The 18,047-nt window shown below is 48.2% G+C and overlaps 1 protein-coding gene across 3 annotated transcripts in view; it reads right to left on the bottom strand.

Annotated features, from left to right (window-relative positions):
- The window catches only part of klf12b (Kruppel like factor 12b), a 36,147-nt gene extending 18,500 nt beyond the window's left edge, over positions 1 to 17,647 (bottom strand). Inside the window, exons 1-3 of one of the 3 annotated variants that reach the window (XM_030111190.1) lie at positions 17,488 to 17,647; positions 17,196 to 17,307; positions 1,994 to 2,076 (exon numbers count right to left, since the gene is read on the bottom strand). In XM_030111190.1, coding sequence (XP_029967050.1) covers positions 1,994 to 2,059 — 66 coding nt within the window. In that variant the 5' untranslated portion in view covers positions 2,060 to 2,076; positions 17,196 to 17,307; positions 17,488 to 17,647. The other 2 variants (XM_030111191.1, XM_030111189.1) reach the window with 2 other exon arrangements.
- Between the last annotated feature and the right edge of the window lie 400 nt (positions 17,648 to 18,047).

The following is an 18,047-nucleotide window of genomic DNA, read 5'->3' as shown; positions in this document are numbered from 1 at the left end:
GTGGTTACTTAAATTTTGTAAAAGTTAAAGCTCATTGGGCGAAGGGAATATGTTCGCTAATGTCTCAGATTTGATTTAAAAAAAAGGGTTACAGACTATATTGACAAACTTTTGACAAAATTTTATTGAAATATGTGAAAATTTGTGATTATAGATTCTGAAAGCCTGTTTCATTTGGCTAGTTCGGTTTGGAAAACAATCCAGGAAATGCTTTAGCAGAAAGGTTAAAACAAAGAAGTGTGTTGTGCTTCACAAGAATGTAAAACAGAGACTTGGTTGCATTTCAGGATCAGCTTTTTAAACATCTCAGCCACCAGAAATGGAAAACTTATGGCATCATTTTGACAAAAACACACGTATGCATACACTCTGTCTCGCTCTCACACACACACACACACACACACACACACACACACACACACACACACACACACACACACAGTGACACACATATAAAGATACGCTCGACCCGCCCGCTCGCCTCTGTCCTCATGCCATTGTCTTTATTAGGGGATACTGGTTAGCGGGGCAGATTTTCCAGCCCCTCGCAGGCGAATTGTCTAACGAGGCAGACCATTTCCAGCAAGGCCTTGGCCCCGCGCCACCCGAAATGAAGACCACATTTCGGCAGCAGCCTGAACTGTCTGTCTGCGTCTGCCATCTAAAGGGAAGCTCGGGCTGTTCGGGCGAGATTTGGATCTCGGCGCACTTCAAAGCCGTGTGGGCTGCAGCGCTCACATCCTGTCTGCCGCTGACATCACTGCGAGGAGGATGATTTCAAACCCCAGGTATTAGGGAGCGGCGTGGCGGCGCGGCGCTCAGACCCTCGAGAGCAGGACACCCAGGAGGTAGCCACCTGATGCTCTCTCCGCCAAAACCCCGAGACGCACAGACACGCTCCTTCATTTCTTATCGACAACAAAGCGCCTCCGCAGCCAACGAGCACGAGACCTCAGATAACCCGATGGGTTTATCGGCCGCCGCGATTTCTCAAACCCGTCACGCCGTGAACGCTCTCGGGTTCATCGCAACGTCTCACGCAACTCCTCGGGCTGCCGATATTATTGATACGTTATGAATGAAAACCGATGATAAGGGAACAGTAATTCATCATGATTACAAATATTAAGTGGTCTGCACCCACTGCACACACAGCTGTGGCAGCAACACAGAGCCCCAGTAACCTAGCAACCGCTTCACCATAACAAGACCACTTTATTTCTAGGTACATCCGACCAGAGAGCACTCATACTGTATGTGGACCATGAAAACCTGGCAGGAAGTGGCTTGATTGTAGCCTGCATGGTCGGAGTAACAAAAAACAACGCAGTGGACACAGAAATATGTTAAAGTAATCCGAAAGATTCAGCTTTTGGGGTAAAATAAAGTCATGAAACACACGTAGCACGGCTGCTGCTAATTCATCAGCGCTGGCAAAGCGCATGGTGACGAATTCATATTGAGTGATAGAAGCAACACAGAGGTGACATGGAGCGCTGTGAGAAAGTAGAGGCATGTGTGAGATACAGTGCAGGACGAGATGAGGCTGCGATGGTGTTTGCAGAGGAGAGCGTGTTGCATTTTGTGTGTATTGTGCGCGAGAGAGCCAGATTATTCGTGTGTGTTTGCGAAGAGCCTGGCGAGGGAGGATAAAGGGAAGCCGAACGACGCGGATAGATAAGATTTAGAGTTTCCCATGCAACCCTACCCCCCGAGAGAAGTGGCTACATCTGTGCGATCACCCCCAGCATGGACTCTCTGCTGGCTGCAGTCGCCTCCCCAAAAGACCCCGACGCATTCCTGCTCCAGCTGCGGCCCTCCTCCCCTCCGCTCGCCACCCTGCTCTCCGACCACTCCTCTCAGGCCCCACGCTCGCGTAGGCCTGGGAGTGATTATCGTCCCAGTGCCGGGAGGAGGAAAGAAGGAAAGGAAAGCAGGAAAAAAAAAAAAAAAAAAACGGGGGGAATTGTCTGAAAAACAAATGCTCTCTTACCCCTTGTTCCGATTCCAGGGGCTCGGCTTTAACTCGGACTGCAGGCATTCCGTCAAGCATTAACATCCTGTTTCTTGGGCTGCCTGTGAAGGAACACAGAGGAGGTGTAAGACGGGTGTTTCGGCATGACTAAGCAGGTCCCACACTCAGTTATTCACACATGGACATCTACAATGTTGTGCTCGCACCCACTGAGAAATAAACACATTTTAAATAGACACGAATTGATGTTTCGAAATCATCAGAAGCTGACAGACACAAAGATGCGCAGCGACTGTGTAAACCCAGCATGACTCCCTCTCCTCCGTAATAAAAATGTTCAGTTGCCTGGTGGGCTGCTGCGGGGCTAATAACACTTCACAACGCTGGAAAAAAAATCCTCTTCAGACATCAATGGGATACATGCACATGCCTTGATTTGCAGTTCCTCAGCAGCGAGGGGCATCGAACGCCACCCCTCTGAGCACGTGCACGACGAAAACAACCCATGTCTGCTTGAATTTCTGGAGACTTCTGAAGACGTTTTAAAGTGCGGCTGCAAACGTGGCTCAAGCCCTCGGCGCTCTGCTGTGACTGTAAGAGACATACTCAGACTGGGCCGGTGACAACAACGCATGCTCCGTGTGCCTCCGACCTGAGGTAACCCTCCCTCTTATTATTTTAGCAGCGGCACACGGAAGAATGCAAGCAAGGCAAATAGACGCTAAACATCTCTATTACTCTCCGGTGCTGGCACCAGCGCCCGGGTTTGCGGCCCGACGGCTGCAGTCAGCAGCGCCGGGTCCATTGTGACCGTCAACATGCTGAGTAACAAGCTCAGCCACTGATGAAGCTCATATATTACTTCCGTGCGCCTGTCTGGCTGACCGTCCAACGCCATCAAACACCTGCGCGTCCCGGCCTGTCCGGCAATCAAGATTTCTTTACTCACCGGTTAAATCCACTTAATCAAAATTAAAACAAAAACAAACACAAAGCATGTATTTAGGACAGTCTCACAGCAGTATCATCTAATGCCATGCCCTGTTCCTGTACCTCTCACGCAAACGGCTAATCCTGACGGCGCTGGTGTGCGAGGGAGGTGGAGAAGGTAGAGAAAGAGGGAGGATTACCTCCCTCCGTCTGCAACCCCCCCAGATCTCGCCTCTCAGGTCTAAGTCCCTCAGGTACCCTGGCTGTGCTGCTATTGTATTGTTGTCCAGGATGTCCTTCGGCTTCAGGTCTTGGTAGGCCCAGATAGCGTTGCCATGGTAACGGCTGGGCGGGTGGAGCTGCAGCCTCGGTCCAGCCTGGAGCCATGTGTTGAGGAGCAGGGAGAGAAGTGCACGACGAGAGGCAGAAAGTCAGGGCTTTTTTTTTTTTTTTCCTTCTTTTTTGGTCCAAGAGGAGAATCTTTCTGACTTCTGCATTTTTTTTTCTTTTTCCCCACAAAAATCCAACTCCTATCCTGAAGAAACAGAGGAAGAGCGGCTGCTGAGATTAAATCTTCATTTCTCCTCTCAGAACAAATTGTCTGGAGGATCATTATTGAGTTTCAAAACTTTCCTCGCTCATTTTTTTCCTCAACTCGAGCTACTGGAAACACAGGAATCCAGATTCGTTCAGACTGTGGCAGAAAGAACACGCTATACGTCTCAGAAAACAATGTTGCCTCATATGGCTAAAGACCAACTAATCCAGCAATTTATGAGCACAAAGCTGTTCATAAAGAATCAATGGCCTCCAGTCCGCTCTGGACTGTAATGACCGAGGAGCTGACGGCGCTGAGAGCGACCCGACAGCTGCGCCAACAGCCACGGCGGGGTCAGCCGCGCTTCCTCCGGCGGCAGGATCATCTTCGCCCGCCATCATTGGAAGATCACAAATGACAAAGATTAAAAATAAGAACAAGGATTGAGCGTGAAATGAGGAGATTCTGCCGAAGTTGATAAACCGACGCGCATCCAGTGTTCTCTATCGCTAAATTTGGTGTGCTGGCGGCGGGCTCAGGCAGCCAGCAGCGCGCTGTCCATCAGCTGTATGAGGCACCGTGTGTGGGAGATGGAGAGAGGGAGGGGTGGAGGGAGGGGGGGTTAGAAGGAAACAGGGTAGATTAAGATCACCTTTCCATTTGCTGCACTCTGAAATGAAATGGCCATCCCAGGTGTGTGGGGGAGTTGGATGGAGAGGGGAGGGCAGTGGAGTGTTGAGGCATCTCATTTCTCCCTCCTACAAGCCCTCCCGTCCCCAACCAAATCCCTGGAAGGTGAAGGGAGCAGGTGATGACTGAGAACAGCTCCAACAGCAGAAACGCTCCAGACATATAAACATATTTCCATGTTTCCTGCTCTTGCTGTGAGTCTGTTTTCACCTATATCTGTTAATGCATTTCGTATGAACCGAGACTCCCACTGCGTATCCACATCCACCACCTCAGGTACAGACTACAGCTCACACGCCGCTGACGGCTGCCGACTTCGCACTGAAACAACCAGCTCTGGTGGAAGAGCGAAGGCTTTCCGGACCAAAATTGAACGGAACAGTCAGAAAATCTGTGACCTTCCAAGTCTTTATACGCGAGTGACGTTATACACAGAGAGAGAGGCAAGCAGCAAGCCAAGACCCGGCAGAAAAGCAAATTATGCATCTGTATCACCAGCATGCTGAAGACATTCTGACATTAAAACGGATTTTATGAAAACAGATGTGTAGCTTTAATTAAACAAGTCAAAGGTAAGTGTTGGACATTTGGGTCAACGATGGATGTGCCCTCCCAAAACAACCTAATATCTTGTTTTTCTACGTTAAAAGTTGGGCTTCAACAGCCTCATCCAAGCAGATTTGGTGCTCGACTGTCCCTCTGCTTTCTCTCCCGTCTCTGGCTTGTCATGTGGACATAGCTGTACACACACCACACGCACACACACCCCGAAACGCTGCAACAGACGGGCGCCGCCAGTGCTTTGTTCCTGCGTGGAGCGCCCAGAGCGACCGGGTGCATCTGTGTCACAGAGGCTGGACCTGCTGCCATGTGCTGAGAGGAAGGGAAGCATGCAATGAACTGTGGGAAGAACATGTGGAAGGATTAAGGTAGGTGATAGCAAAGGAAGTGAGAGAGAGAGGGAGAGCGAGAGAGGGTGGGGGGGGGGCCTGTTGAGGAGCACAGGGTTGCTGGCAAGACCAGTGGTTAGGGAAGCAATCAAGGGGAGTTGAAGGAGGTGGAGGCGGGGGGGGTGGGGGGTTCTGAGCGGGGAGGAGGAGGGGCAGGAGTCAGAGAAGCAAGAGAGGGTAGAGAGGGGATATGGACCAGAGCCAAGGCCCGGTCGAGCGCAAAGCACACGGTGCAAGAATGCCAACAGACCCCCCCTCCCATCCAGCCCTCCACCGAAGAGCAGAGACAGAGAGGAGAGCAGGAAGGAAGGAAGAGCATTTCTAAATGTTTCAAATCAGAAGCTACTTACTATTCAGCGCTATATGTGCAAAACGCGTTAAAAAGAAAGCAAACGGAGCTGTAGGTGACATGAGATGGTCACTTCCTGTGCTCTGGCCCGGCCGTCTGCCTCTGGCCTCTCCGCCGAAGCTCACTTCCCTCTTCTGTGCCCCTGGGCACCCCGATGTGACACATTGGCCTGATAACAGCCTACAACTCGCTCGCTCACCCGCACTCTCCACTTCCTCTCTTTTCAGACACTCTGTGCAAGAACTTTGTGAAAAGCCAGCGCTTTCAGCCGAGTATATTCACAACATCCTGGGTGAAAAGGTAACCAAGAGAGAGCTTGACATACAAAGAGACTCGGAGACACTTTTGTAGACCTTCAAATATAAGGATTTAATATATATTTAATGAAAGCCATATTGATCTTCTTTTGCTGGCAGTGTAGACACAATAGAGGCCGAGCTGAATCACAGCTGATTTTCAGTCTCGGCCTGCTGCGGCGCCTGTTCCTGACCTCATCCTGTTGGCCTGATTCTGCTGCTGAGAGCCTTTCAAATCAGTCCCTGCAGAGTTAATGCTTAAAGAGTAACGGCATCCAGGCAAATAATGACACTTGATTTGGTTGGAGGTTCAGAAGACCTTAAACTACATCTCCTCAGGTCAGCGCTGCCAGAAAAAAAAAATAAAAAGGATGTGTACTCCTACAGGAATAGGAACTTGCAGCTTCAGACACAGAAATTGTCCGAGATTAGCAGGTGATACATGAAATCAGAGGATGGTTGAAAAAAACAGTGAAGCTGTCTAATCTCTCCACATGAGGCTGACTTCAGGGTGTGTTGACTGGACATAAAGCACGTCTGAAGGTAATTAATCCATGCTGAAGAGAATTTAAACCACAAAGCCAAAAAGCACTGCATCTCAAGTCCCTACGTGTTAAAACTGACAGTAAAATGAAGCCTGAAATTCCCCCAGTACAACTGAATATCAACATTTTTCAGATCACTGGACATCAATTATGAATATTATGAATTCAAACTGTTAACTTCTACGAACGCACTCTGAAACACAACATTTAGAAAGTGTTCTTAGAGGATGCCTTAAAGCATTGCTTTTTATAGTTACAGAATATTTTTGAAAGAGAGTTTTAATAAAAAAACAATGGAGTACCATGAGTGTATGTAAAATATTATACATGGATCGTAACGTCTTCAGTGTTTCTGCTGCTGCTGTGGAAATAAACATCACTTTCAGACCGAAAGTTTTCTGAAGCGAAAATGTGAAAACAAGGCGCTTTCCCTCAGAATGTTGTGTAACCGGGGCCTAAATCTGTGTTTAAAAAGTGAATCTGTTGATTTCAGCATGGTGTCCTTCAGATTGTTCAGATTGTTCGCCTCATTTTCCAGCTGGAAGATCGACTGATGTACACTGATGTGTTGCTTTCAAAGAGACACAAGGGAGGAAACACAGAAGTGACGACGTCCCCTCATTCGGTACAGTGGTGCAGTGGTGCAGTGGACAGGACTGGTGCCTCATAACGAGAAAGTCTCTGGTTCAAGTCCTGACTGTTCTGTATGGAGTCTCTGCTGTTGGTGGGGTGTTTCTCTGGGGACTCTGGTTGGGATCAGGCTGGATTTACCTATAAACACATGTTGGAGAGCTAGTTTTACTTGACATGACAAAACTTTGTGATTTTCTCTAGAATTGCAGCAGTCTGCCCGTTGATCACTGCAAAATGAAGGAAGCTGTTGGAATGTCCCTTTAATGATATTCCGCTCCAAACAGAGCACACCTGGTGGACGGTGTTGAGGCACAAGGTGGACATGTGAGATTTCCTCTCAGAGTTCACTCCTGGATGTTCTGACATGGACATCGTCTTTTCTTTTTCTTTTCTTTTTTTTTTTTCTAATCATTGCTGGCACTCGGTGAATGGTCTCAGAATTTCCATTTCATAAGCCGTATTTTCCTTGGCAGGAGCAGCCAGCGAAGTCTTTTGGATGCTTCTGGGACATTTTTGAACAGGGCTCAAGAGAGCAGAGTGCCGCTACCTCTCCGCTCATGAAAGCCTGGACTTCTCTGGCTGCGCCCGGCACAATGGCAGCCCACAGCTTATAGGCCCGGCCTCTCAGAAAGAAGAAGAGGAGGAAAATAGCTCCCTTTAGGGTTAAGAAACCCTTAAAAGATGCACTCAGCTCATGGTTTTTTACCTTAAAACACCCTGCCCGTGTCCTCTGAGACAAAATCTCTTCCACAGTGGAAAAACACTGCTTTTTTTTTCTGAACATGGATATTAATAGGCAGAACATACTGGTGTTGTGTTGAGCAAATCTCAAGCATATATAACTTATCGAGTCCTATGTGATGAAAGTCAGTGTTATGATAAACACTTCATCTTGTTTTTTTATTTACATCTTTCTTAAATAGCATATAAATGATGCGGAGTGTAAGTAAACACAACGCAAACAGCGACACTGACTCATCCCTTAATGGATCTGCCTGTATGATCTTTGTCCAAACCCGTTGTAAAGAAGATAATGTCAACAAAAGACTCGCAAAGAAAAATGCTACAAAGAGCTTGGTACAGAATGAGAAAGACCTACAGAGGGACACCAACACCATTTTCACCGGGTAAATGCAAATGGAAAAGGATGAGTATTGATCACATCGATCCGTGTGTCAGAATCAACATCCAGCTCCATTGTGGTGAAACCAAGCTTCAAGAAAACCTCTCACCAACGCACAGTCGTGTCCCCGTTCAGGAGAGAAGACACATTCAAGCCTTACATTTCAACATTTTCACATAGCAAACTCAGCAATAATATATATATTTTTTTTACCAAATATAGAATTGTGAGCCATGCAGAGCCGGAGTGACTTAAGGTTAGCGGATCCCGGGGTTATTGGATTTGAATTAGGTATCTGATGTGGAAATGAGCTCAGCAACAATGCGGTGCACCATTTCTCCATACCTCCACAATGACTTGATTATGCCGGTCTCCTTTATGTCTTTTCCCTTCATTCGCAGCAGGCGGCATATGAATGCATTAGAAGGCAGAAGTAACAAATGAAAATTCAAGCATGAAGGATATGAAGGGGAGGTCTGCTCTTTCATTACACACGTTGCTCAACAAAGTCTTTTATTTTGTAAATTTCAGTTTACTTAAGTGGCCCCGAATTGCTGTGAGGACGTAAATCTGTCTGCACGGTTCACCTCAGATTTAGGGGGCAAAATAAAGCCCCTTTAATGTAGTTACACTGACTATAATGTAAGTTTCCATGAAACTGTTTTATGTCAAGGCCCTTTAATGTGGTGGAAACATGACTGTGTGTGTGTGAGAGAGAGAGAGAGAGAGAGAGAGAGAGAGAGAGAGAGAGAGAGAGAGGGAGATGTAGAGAGATGGAAAGAGCAGCGAACTCATGTTGTTCTTTCGTGAGCCAAGAAGCACAGCAGCACCTGAGAGGAAACCGGCTCCATTTATAGAGAGCTGATACCCATGTAAATACACACACACACACACACACACACACACACACACACACACAAAAACACACAAGTGCACGAGCAAGGCCCACGGAAGTTCCCATATTCTGGTGGATTGCCCTTGGGTCCTTGCTATTTCTGCCAGGGGCAGGGGGATCCTGTGTCAGTAATCCTGTCAGGATGAGGGGGATGAGGTCGCCGGATGCAGCTCGCTCACACACACACACACACACACACACACACACACACACACACACACACACACACACATAAAAATAATTGCTTGTAGCTCTCAGCTGAGTGGACACGACATACAACACTGTGATTGTGTTTACACCACGAACACATGATATTAATTAACAAAACTGTTCCCATAAATAAAAATAAATAAGAAAGAGCTGTGAGGGGAAAAAAACTGTGACCTCCCTGCAATATTTCACACTTCAAACACCAGTTCGAACGTTGGATTTTAAACTGCGTAGATGCCAGGCCAGAACAAAGTCTGCAAGTAATAATACTTTAACCAGATATTTCTCCAGCGTCTCTTGTTAAACGTGTCAAAAGTAAAAAAAAAAAAAAAAACCTCAACACACATTATCTTTGTAAAACAGCAGCTTTCACTGGAACAAAAGGGACATCTTTTTTATTTCAACCTTTCTTTTTTTTTTCCGTGACTCTCAGTCATTGTGAAAGATCCCCACCTCCACCAATACCACCTCCGTCCTTCTCTCTGCAGCTTGTGAAACTGTGGGAAATGAAGAAGCTGTTTATTCTGAGAGGAAACACTCAAACCGAAAAGACGACTCCATCGCTGTCTGGTTTGTCTGCGTCTGTCTGAGTGTCAAATGCACTTCTTTTAAAGTTGACTTCCTGAGCCCCTGCTCGAGTCTGCAATCTGGTTAACACACACACACACACACACACACACACACACACACACACACACACATACACACAAACCTTGTGACTTCTGTTTGCACCCACAATGAGCCATATCTGCCGTCTATCTCTGCGTTCGGAGACAGACGCTCACGTACACATGAGCTCGCTCTCCGCCGGGTTTTTTGCAGCTCGGCCCAAGAAAGAAGAATATGGATGCCCCATTCAACACAATCAGCCACCCACACACACCTACAATATGCACACACACAAATCCTGCAAAAACACACACGTACACACACACACACACACACACACACACACACTCCTCCACAGTGCTCCAGAGAAGAGGTAAACAGAAGAGTCTGACATCCTCTTGCATCATGTGCCTCAAATGCAGCAGAGAAACAGCTAAACAATCTGTGACCGTGACGGCTCTAAAGTGAGGTGGCGTCACCGGAGTGAGCCTCGACTTAGAAGTCAAAGCAATTTGTGACACCATTCTAGACAATTTATGTCCAATTGAAGACCATTTTGATGTAATCATGAGAAAGAAGAAGTTAAATATTCAGCACGTGGGCTGGACCGAGTTCAGCGCCGAGGGAAACCACAAGCAGACACCATTAAACAGCTCCCGAAGAGACAGTTCAGCGCCGGGTCTTCCTGCTTCCACATAATACAGTGACCTCTCAGGAACACCACACACACACACACACACACACACACACACGCACACACAACGGCAGTCCGCCAGTCACCTCAGTAAATGCAGTAGGGTCAGTGGCTGTGCATCTAAAATAGCCTCTGACACAAAAACCTCGCTTGTACCAGCGCCGCGGAGGGGGAGGTGGAGTCAGTCACACCGGGATAAACGTGTGAAGCACTTGGAGTCACCAAGATACTGTAAGATTTACAGTGAACTGAATACACCATAAGACTAAAAATGCACAATAAACAGAGAGAGAGAGAGAGAGAGAGAGAGAGAGAGAGAGAGAGAGAGAGAGAGAGAGAGAGAGAGAGAGAGGAAGGGAATGATGTTTGCTCCGGCGGATCAATAAAAAACTGCACTCGGTGACTCTGGACCAGACTCTTATTTACACTCAGTTCACAGGTCCTGGGCGGAGGTGACCACACCGCAGTGCTTAATCGCCTCAAACTGACAGAGTTGCATTGTGGGCACGATTCTGCACAGAGTTCCCCATCAACAAAATCATATAAGCCCGGCCAATACTTCCTTATGAATGCTTTATGAGTGCTGTGATGTGAAACCACTGAAAATAGAGAAACATCACATGCTCCTGACGGCTCGCGTTATGAAGAATGCCCATGAGAACGTGTTGCAAAGGTACGAGCAAGCGAAACGCAGCGCCGCCGCCGCCGCCGCTGCGGCTCCGCTCACGCTTTCACGATATCGCTGGTTTCCACTGACGGAAAAAATAAGAGGTCACAGCGAAACTCTGCTCCCATCTCCTGCCCTAACCGGGTGATGGGATGCATCAGATTAGCATCCTCGCGATCCCCGGCTTCCTCCCCACCACCACCACCACCAACAACCACCCACGTACTCTCCCCGGACCCCCGGGGGACGACGGTACACTCCTGCCCTAATGGGGAATTCTTTGAGAAGGCTACTGCCTTTTATCCCCCTAGGCTCTGATAGCGTATGTGTGTGTGTGTGTGTGTGTGTGTGTGTGTGTGTGTGCACTTGTCTTCCTGTATGCCTGAATGCGATCCCCCCTCCCCCCGACATATGCACTGTGTACATACGACTCACAATAGCTCGCCTCCTGAAAGCATCGCGGCACATGTGCACTCACATGCACTCTCAAAGATCGACCTACATGTTCTACAATAACTGTGCAATGCAAGCATGCAGGAGCATCAATACACTGACTCATCTGCAGCATCTACTGTAAACAACTCACAATATCAGCTCTTAAACACACTCTTGTTTTTTTTTTTTTTATATGCATTCTTTTTTCCTTGGCCCTTCTGTCTCACTTGCTGCATGTGTTGCGATGCAAACGGCAGCATGCATGCATGCAGATGCAGGATCGCACAGGCGTCCGTTTCCCGGTGTTTAACAGTCACGCGGAGTCCTCCTGATGCAGCATCACAGAGTGCCTACCCTATCTCACCTCGCTTTGTGCTGACACAACCAAATCCGCCCCGATGCCCGGCACTTGGAAAAAGACAATCACGGACCAATCAAAACATTCCACTGCACTGACACTCATTGCGTTCGTTGCATCAAACGTGCGCTGTTATTTCTGCTCGCCGAGTTTTTTCCCCCCGGTTTGACCCATTCCGACTCTCCAACACCGCTCAATAAAAGCCAGCAGCTGTGTTTACCTTGATTACTCATCTACTCACGCCTTCATTTCGATTATTTTTCCTCTCCCCTGGAGTCGATACCCTGCCGTACCTGGTCCCAGCAGCTAATTGAGAAGAGTCGGGCCCCGTGGTGTGAACCCGGACGGGGCTGCGTGGAATGCCACAGCCCTCCCAAATGGATCCCACATGCTGTTTGCATAATTTCCTCCCCTAACAGTTGACCTACAGTACAACTGGAAACACAGTTTACACTGATCCATGCAGCATCCTCACGCAGGTCTGCTTAAACCATCTGCACAGAGGCGCAAGAAGAAGAAGAAGAAGAAAAAAACTCCCCGCAGATTCTGTAAAGGGAAACTGTTTCTGAAAAAAAAAAACACACAGGCCAGAAATAGTCCAAAAAGGTTTGAAAATGCTGACTTTGAGAGCTCTTCCATACTCTCTGAGTTTCCTTCCTTGTCTCCTATCTACAGTCGACCAGCCATATTTGGCTAAGAGCAAATTACGCCCAATGTTTGAGAGAGGAAACGCTATCAGAGATAGAAAGGGCTTGCATAGACATACCTTCCCATCTGAGCCATGGAAAGAAGTCAAACGACTTTAAATCAGAGTCTGGGGGCAAGTTGTGCTCGGTGAGTCACTTCCAGTAAGCACTGAGTGTGCTACTCTGGAGATGGTGTCATGCTCAAACAGCGAGAGAGAAAAAATACTTGGATCAATGCAACGATCAGACGCCACTTCAAAATCAACTCTCCCGAAGTATTTTTGTCATTTGACGGGTTTGCTGTGTGGCTGAAGAGAAGCCTCATTGCTCAGCAGTAGCTCAGTTATGTGATTGTCCTCATAAGTTTTCAACTAAACTGTGGCAACAACTCAAAATTCTTCACACTGATGTTTGGTGAGCTGTAATCGCTCCTGCTAGATTCTACTTTTTTCACTATTTACACTTTCAACCTCCGAGTCACTGCTTGTTGCACAATACTTTCCATTCTTCCTCTCTATCTCCATCTCTCTCTCTCTCTCTCTCTCTCTCTCTCTCTCTCTCTCGCTCGCTCGCTCGCTCGGTGACTAAACACACATGTACTCTACGTACACCCTTAACTCAATCTGGTAAACAAATGTGGGCTGGACACTGGGGTCAAAGGTTGAATCCACAAACGAAAACCGAGAACATTTTGTCATCCCTGCCATGATGAAATAACAGGGCAGGGACTGCAGCCTGTAAACATCACCTACAAATATTATGAGTTCATCCTCGGGAAGTTTTCTGCAGCTACCACTGCATGTTTTATTATTCTGAATGAATCATCGGCGCAGAGAACTGACATTTTCCACTCTGATTTATCTAGTTTGGGTCTGAAGCAGTTTCCCAGCCCTTCCCGCTGGAACGTTACAGTGAAGCCAAACAGTCATCGAGTCGTTCTCCTCTTGACCATCAGTGTCAAACATACAGTCAGAAAACAGTTTACCAGCAGGTCCAATCCAGATCTGAGATCGATCACAAACAAGTCCGACATTACTTTCAACTTTCTAATAACAGTAACTACTATTCCTCTGACTGAACTTCTTCATCATGTGTTTTGTAAAAAGTTGAAATAAATGAAAACATAATGTATAAATTCTGCTGTTTTTGCACTAAAACAAAGAGACTGTATTAAACTGCTGTTGCTTATGAGCTAATAACCATTATTTGACCACTCCGTGGTCCCTGAACTGTCTGTCATTCGCTCCAGGTTGTAGAAAGTCTTTTATTATGAACTCTGATATTTAAACCTCTGTGATCTCTGTTAATCCCTTGAAGGAGTCACTGTCCCAGGTTCAAAACCACTATTTTAAGATTTTTGTTCATCTTTTTGGCTTCTTCCTGTTTGATGAACATCATAATAAGTGTGCTATGCTGTGCCCCTTATAAACAGTACCTGCAGTTTGGAGAGACGGTGTGAGGCTTCTTTAATTTCCCTTCCTCCCCTCTCTGGCCTTGTCTTACAGTTGCAGGATTCCAGTCATGCAGTCCACCTCAGTCTATCTGCAATCAATGATGATACACTCCATAACACCCACTTGGATCAATAAGCAGTCAGTCAATATGGCAGCAGTTAACCCAGCTGATTAGGGGTAATGCGGAGGATTTCATCTCCCTGAATACGAATGTGAGCCTACATGATGTTAGCATGAGCAGAGCCGAAGACAAGCGCGTCTTCCTGAGAGATTCAATCTGTCAACACGGGTCCAATTTGTGCGTTGTGATCTGTGGCTGACGGGAGAGGCCTTCAGTGAGGGGATCCTGCCCGGCAATTAAATGTCCTGGGCTGAGCGCTGTTGATGGACAGATAGAGCCTGTCCGCCGGTGATTGGCTTTTTAATTGAGTGGCCCCCCCACCTGTACTGATCTCTATCATAAACCCTTGGACCGTGTCTCCGGGTGGGGGTCGATCCACTGAACGAATCAGAGCGGCGGCGGCGGCAGCAGCAGCAGCTCGGCGCGCTTGCGGGGTTAAACAACAGGAGGTGTGAAGCTTCCCTGCAATTCAACTGCAGTTTTCATCAATACAGCAAATGCCCAACACAAACATGTGATTTATCATAATCACGACCGCAAATGTTTCATCGCTCTGGCTTTAAGGGCCGTCATTGTGAGCACGACATTGGGAGCCTCGGCACAAAAGCAGTCATTTCAACATAAATGTTATTTCTGCAGCTAAACCTCGCCAAACATTTACCGTGGCGGCTCTGAAAATCACCGTGTTTCCCTCGAGCTGTCAGATCGGTCAGCGGCGGCAGAGGAAGGACAGACGACGTGTTTTCCTGCTGCTGTGAGAAAATGTGAACATGCAGCGTCATACTCCAGGAATTGAGGCGAAGCTTCCAAGTGGAGCAGCGGTCTGAAGTTTAGGGAAGTTTGCTGGTGTGGGTCTGTGGAGCGGGATGTCTGGGTGGAGTCAGTGGAAGCCTACACTCGTCTCCACCCTGATCGCCGCTAAAGCTGCAAATGCAGACAAATCTCACTGTCCTACTGTCAACACAGGCAGAAGGAAGCCTCTCTCCTTCCTTCACGGCGGTGAAAAACGGCCTGCTGAGAAAACTGTTCAGAGGGAAAATTAAGAATCATTAAGAAATGCTGCATGAAGCATTTAGGAATGCTGATTTAGTTTCATCCAGTGGATGTCTAAGATTTGAATTTCCAGGGTTAGTCAGTTGTAGTCATTTTTGTACTTCACAAATGAGCACAAATGTCTCACACGACAGTAACGTGACCGTTTCGATTTCTCTGCGTCGCTCAGACGATCGCTGTTTAAAAGTACGGCTAATGAAGTCAAACGGAGCATGTAAGAGAACTGCATTGTTTTTGAAGCTTTTAATTTGGAACTAATAACCTCTGTATGAGAGCTGAGCTCAGCCACTGAAACAAACCAGCTGGCAAACTCTGCAGCAGCAATATCAGGCGCTGCAGTGGATCACCAGCAAAATGTTTCAGATATGTGAGTGGAAGCAGTCTCGACAGCGGCGGTTCGATGGCACTGATTTGATCGCTGGAACGCATTTCGGTGTCGTAGAGAAAAACTTCCATCCGTGCTGACAGTTCAGGCTCAGAGTGGAGCGTCTGCTTCACATGTGTGATCGTCAGAGCCGGCTCATTCATGCTCAGGCAGAGGGCCGTTCGGCAAATGGGGCATAAGTGAGACTTTAAATGGGTTCTAATCTCCCACGCTGAACATCCAGGAGCTGCAGGGGGTCTCATGCTCACGCCAGCCCACCCCCTCCTGGCTGCAGATACATCTCATTCCTTTATGTTTCTTTTCTTTTTTTTTAATTTATGGCCGAAACCCCGCTCGGAGACAAACAAACATCCGCGGGCGAACACATACTTAAAGGCAGGCAGGCCTCTCCACATTGTGAGGGTGAAGTCACAGAGGTCAGCGCTGCGTTTCCACATCAAACCCCGGAGCGGAGGGCAGAGTCTCATCCCCCTCCCACCTTCTCTCGCCTGCCCTCCCACTCCGTTCCGCCCCCCCCCCCCCCCCCCTCCATACAGACACAGTGAAAGACCCTCCTCCCCCTCCTCCTCCTCCACCCCCCCCCCCCCCCCCCCCCCCCACCCCCCCACCCCACCCTCCCCCTCACTGGATGTACAAATGCCTTTGCTGTCAGCTCTGCCCGGGTCCCCTGTAATTGAAAATAACAGCCGAGGGCCAGCCCCCGGCCCTCTCCCAGCCCGGTGGCTCTCTGCCTCCCTGACAGCCACCCATCAATACCAATGACTATTACCCTGGAAGTGAGAGCGCTGCCGATGACATCCAAGACACCACCCCTGCAACACTCCCACACACACTCACACACACACACACACACACACACATACACACACCCCAGTGTCCTTCCTCCGCTACCCGAGCCTCCTAATGTTTAACCCGTTGCTAACAGCCTGTCTCTCTGTTCCTGAGCTTCTACAGCAGGACACACACAAACACACACAACAATGTTTCACACAAGCGCACATTCACCCACCCACCCACTCACAAACACACACACACACACACACAAAACTCTCTTAAGACGTGCACAAAACTCTGACAAGCTGCAAACTTTTCCTGCACTGAGGAGTGTGGAGGGAGTTTGCGCGGCGCTGTCACACTCTCATATCCCCCACCAAGAGGCTCAGCCAGTCTTATTTTACAACACTCCTCCACCGTCCCAGCTGATCTGCCTTCAAGTTGCTTGGACTTGTTCCAGAAGAGGAAAGATTTGAAGCACAAGCGGAGCCGGCGCAGCGAGGTCCAGGTGCCGTCGGAGAGAGTATAATCACTTTTTATTTCTTGTCATGACAGCTCCTGGCTCCACATTCGGGGGTAGGTGTTAGATGTCCAGTCAGCACCACGCGGGGTCTCTGGTTTCCCCCCCCCCGCTGACAGACACCAAGCACAATGCCATAGGTGATCTGAGTTGTCATCCGCTTTGACAGAGCACTGACAGCTGAACCAAACGCACTGAACACAAGCACAAAGCCCAGCAACGTGACAAATGAAGCTCACACACACACACACACTCACACAGCAGCAGCAGCCAGCGGAGGAACAGGACAAGAAAAATGCACAGACCTTGTCAGAAGCTGCAGAGCCGTGGAGACTGGAGACTGTTTTCCTTCTCTACAGTCCTCTGTCTCGTCTCCTCCTCTCCCGCTCCGCTCCGCTCCGCTCCGCTCCTCTCACTCTGTATGTACGTGTGTGATAATGTGTGTGTGTATGTGTGTGAGTGTGTGTGTGAGTGTGTGTGTGTGAGAGAGTGAGTGAGCAGCTCCCTCCCCTTCTGCCTCTCAGCTGCTCGGCTCAGGCAGTTCTCAGGAAATGAATGGGAGCGCACAGAGAACTGTTGTACTTGCAAATGACTTACCCCGAGTCACATGATCCGCTAAATGTAGGGTGGGCCGGTGGGTGGAGGCTTCATAAGCAAGAGGGAAGACAATATACTCTAAGCTTTAACAGCGTGCATCGAATTACAAGGGGCCCCACCGAGGAGGTTTCCGACGCGTCCGCTCTCCAACAGCCCGAGCCGAGTGCGCGCCCCTCCCGGAGCGCAGCGCGGCGCGGCGCCGCGGAGAGCCCCGGGCTGGGGGTGACCACCGGAGCACCTCCCCGTTTAAAGGAGACGGAGGGGACGGGCATCCGCTTCAACTTTGGCTGGTACACAACACCGAAATTCAACCTCACAGCAACTTGCCTGAAATCCATATTTTGTCTTCAGTCTCTCTTTACGCGCGTTAAGGACATTTTACGCACAGAATAAACACGTTTAATGAGCAGTAATTTAGAGGTTTCAGACTTATTAATTATTAATATGAATAATCTACTTTAAAAAAGCCCACATTCTTATGGTTCCAGCTTCTTAAACTAGAATATCTTATTTAGTTGGTTATGTTTGAGTGAACTGGATGTAAATTATCTCTATATAAA

Source organism: Salarias fasciatus, chromosome 16, assembly GCF_902148845.1.
Source record: "Salarias fasciatus chromosome 16, fSalaFa1.1, whole genome shotgun sequence".
In the NCBI taxonomy this organism is placed as follows: domain Eukaryota; kingdom Metazoa; phylum Chordata; class Actinopteri; order Blenniiformes; family Blenniidae; genus Salarias; species Salarias fasciatus.
This window is presented reverse-complemented; position numbering and strand designations above follow the sequence as displayed.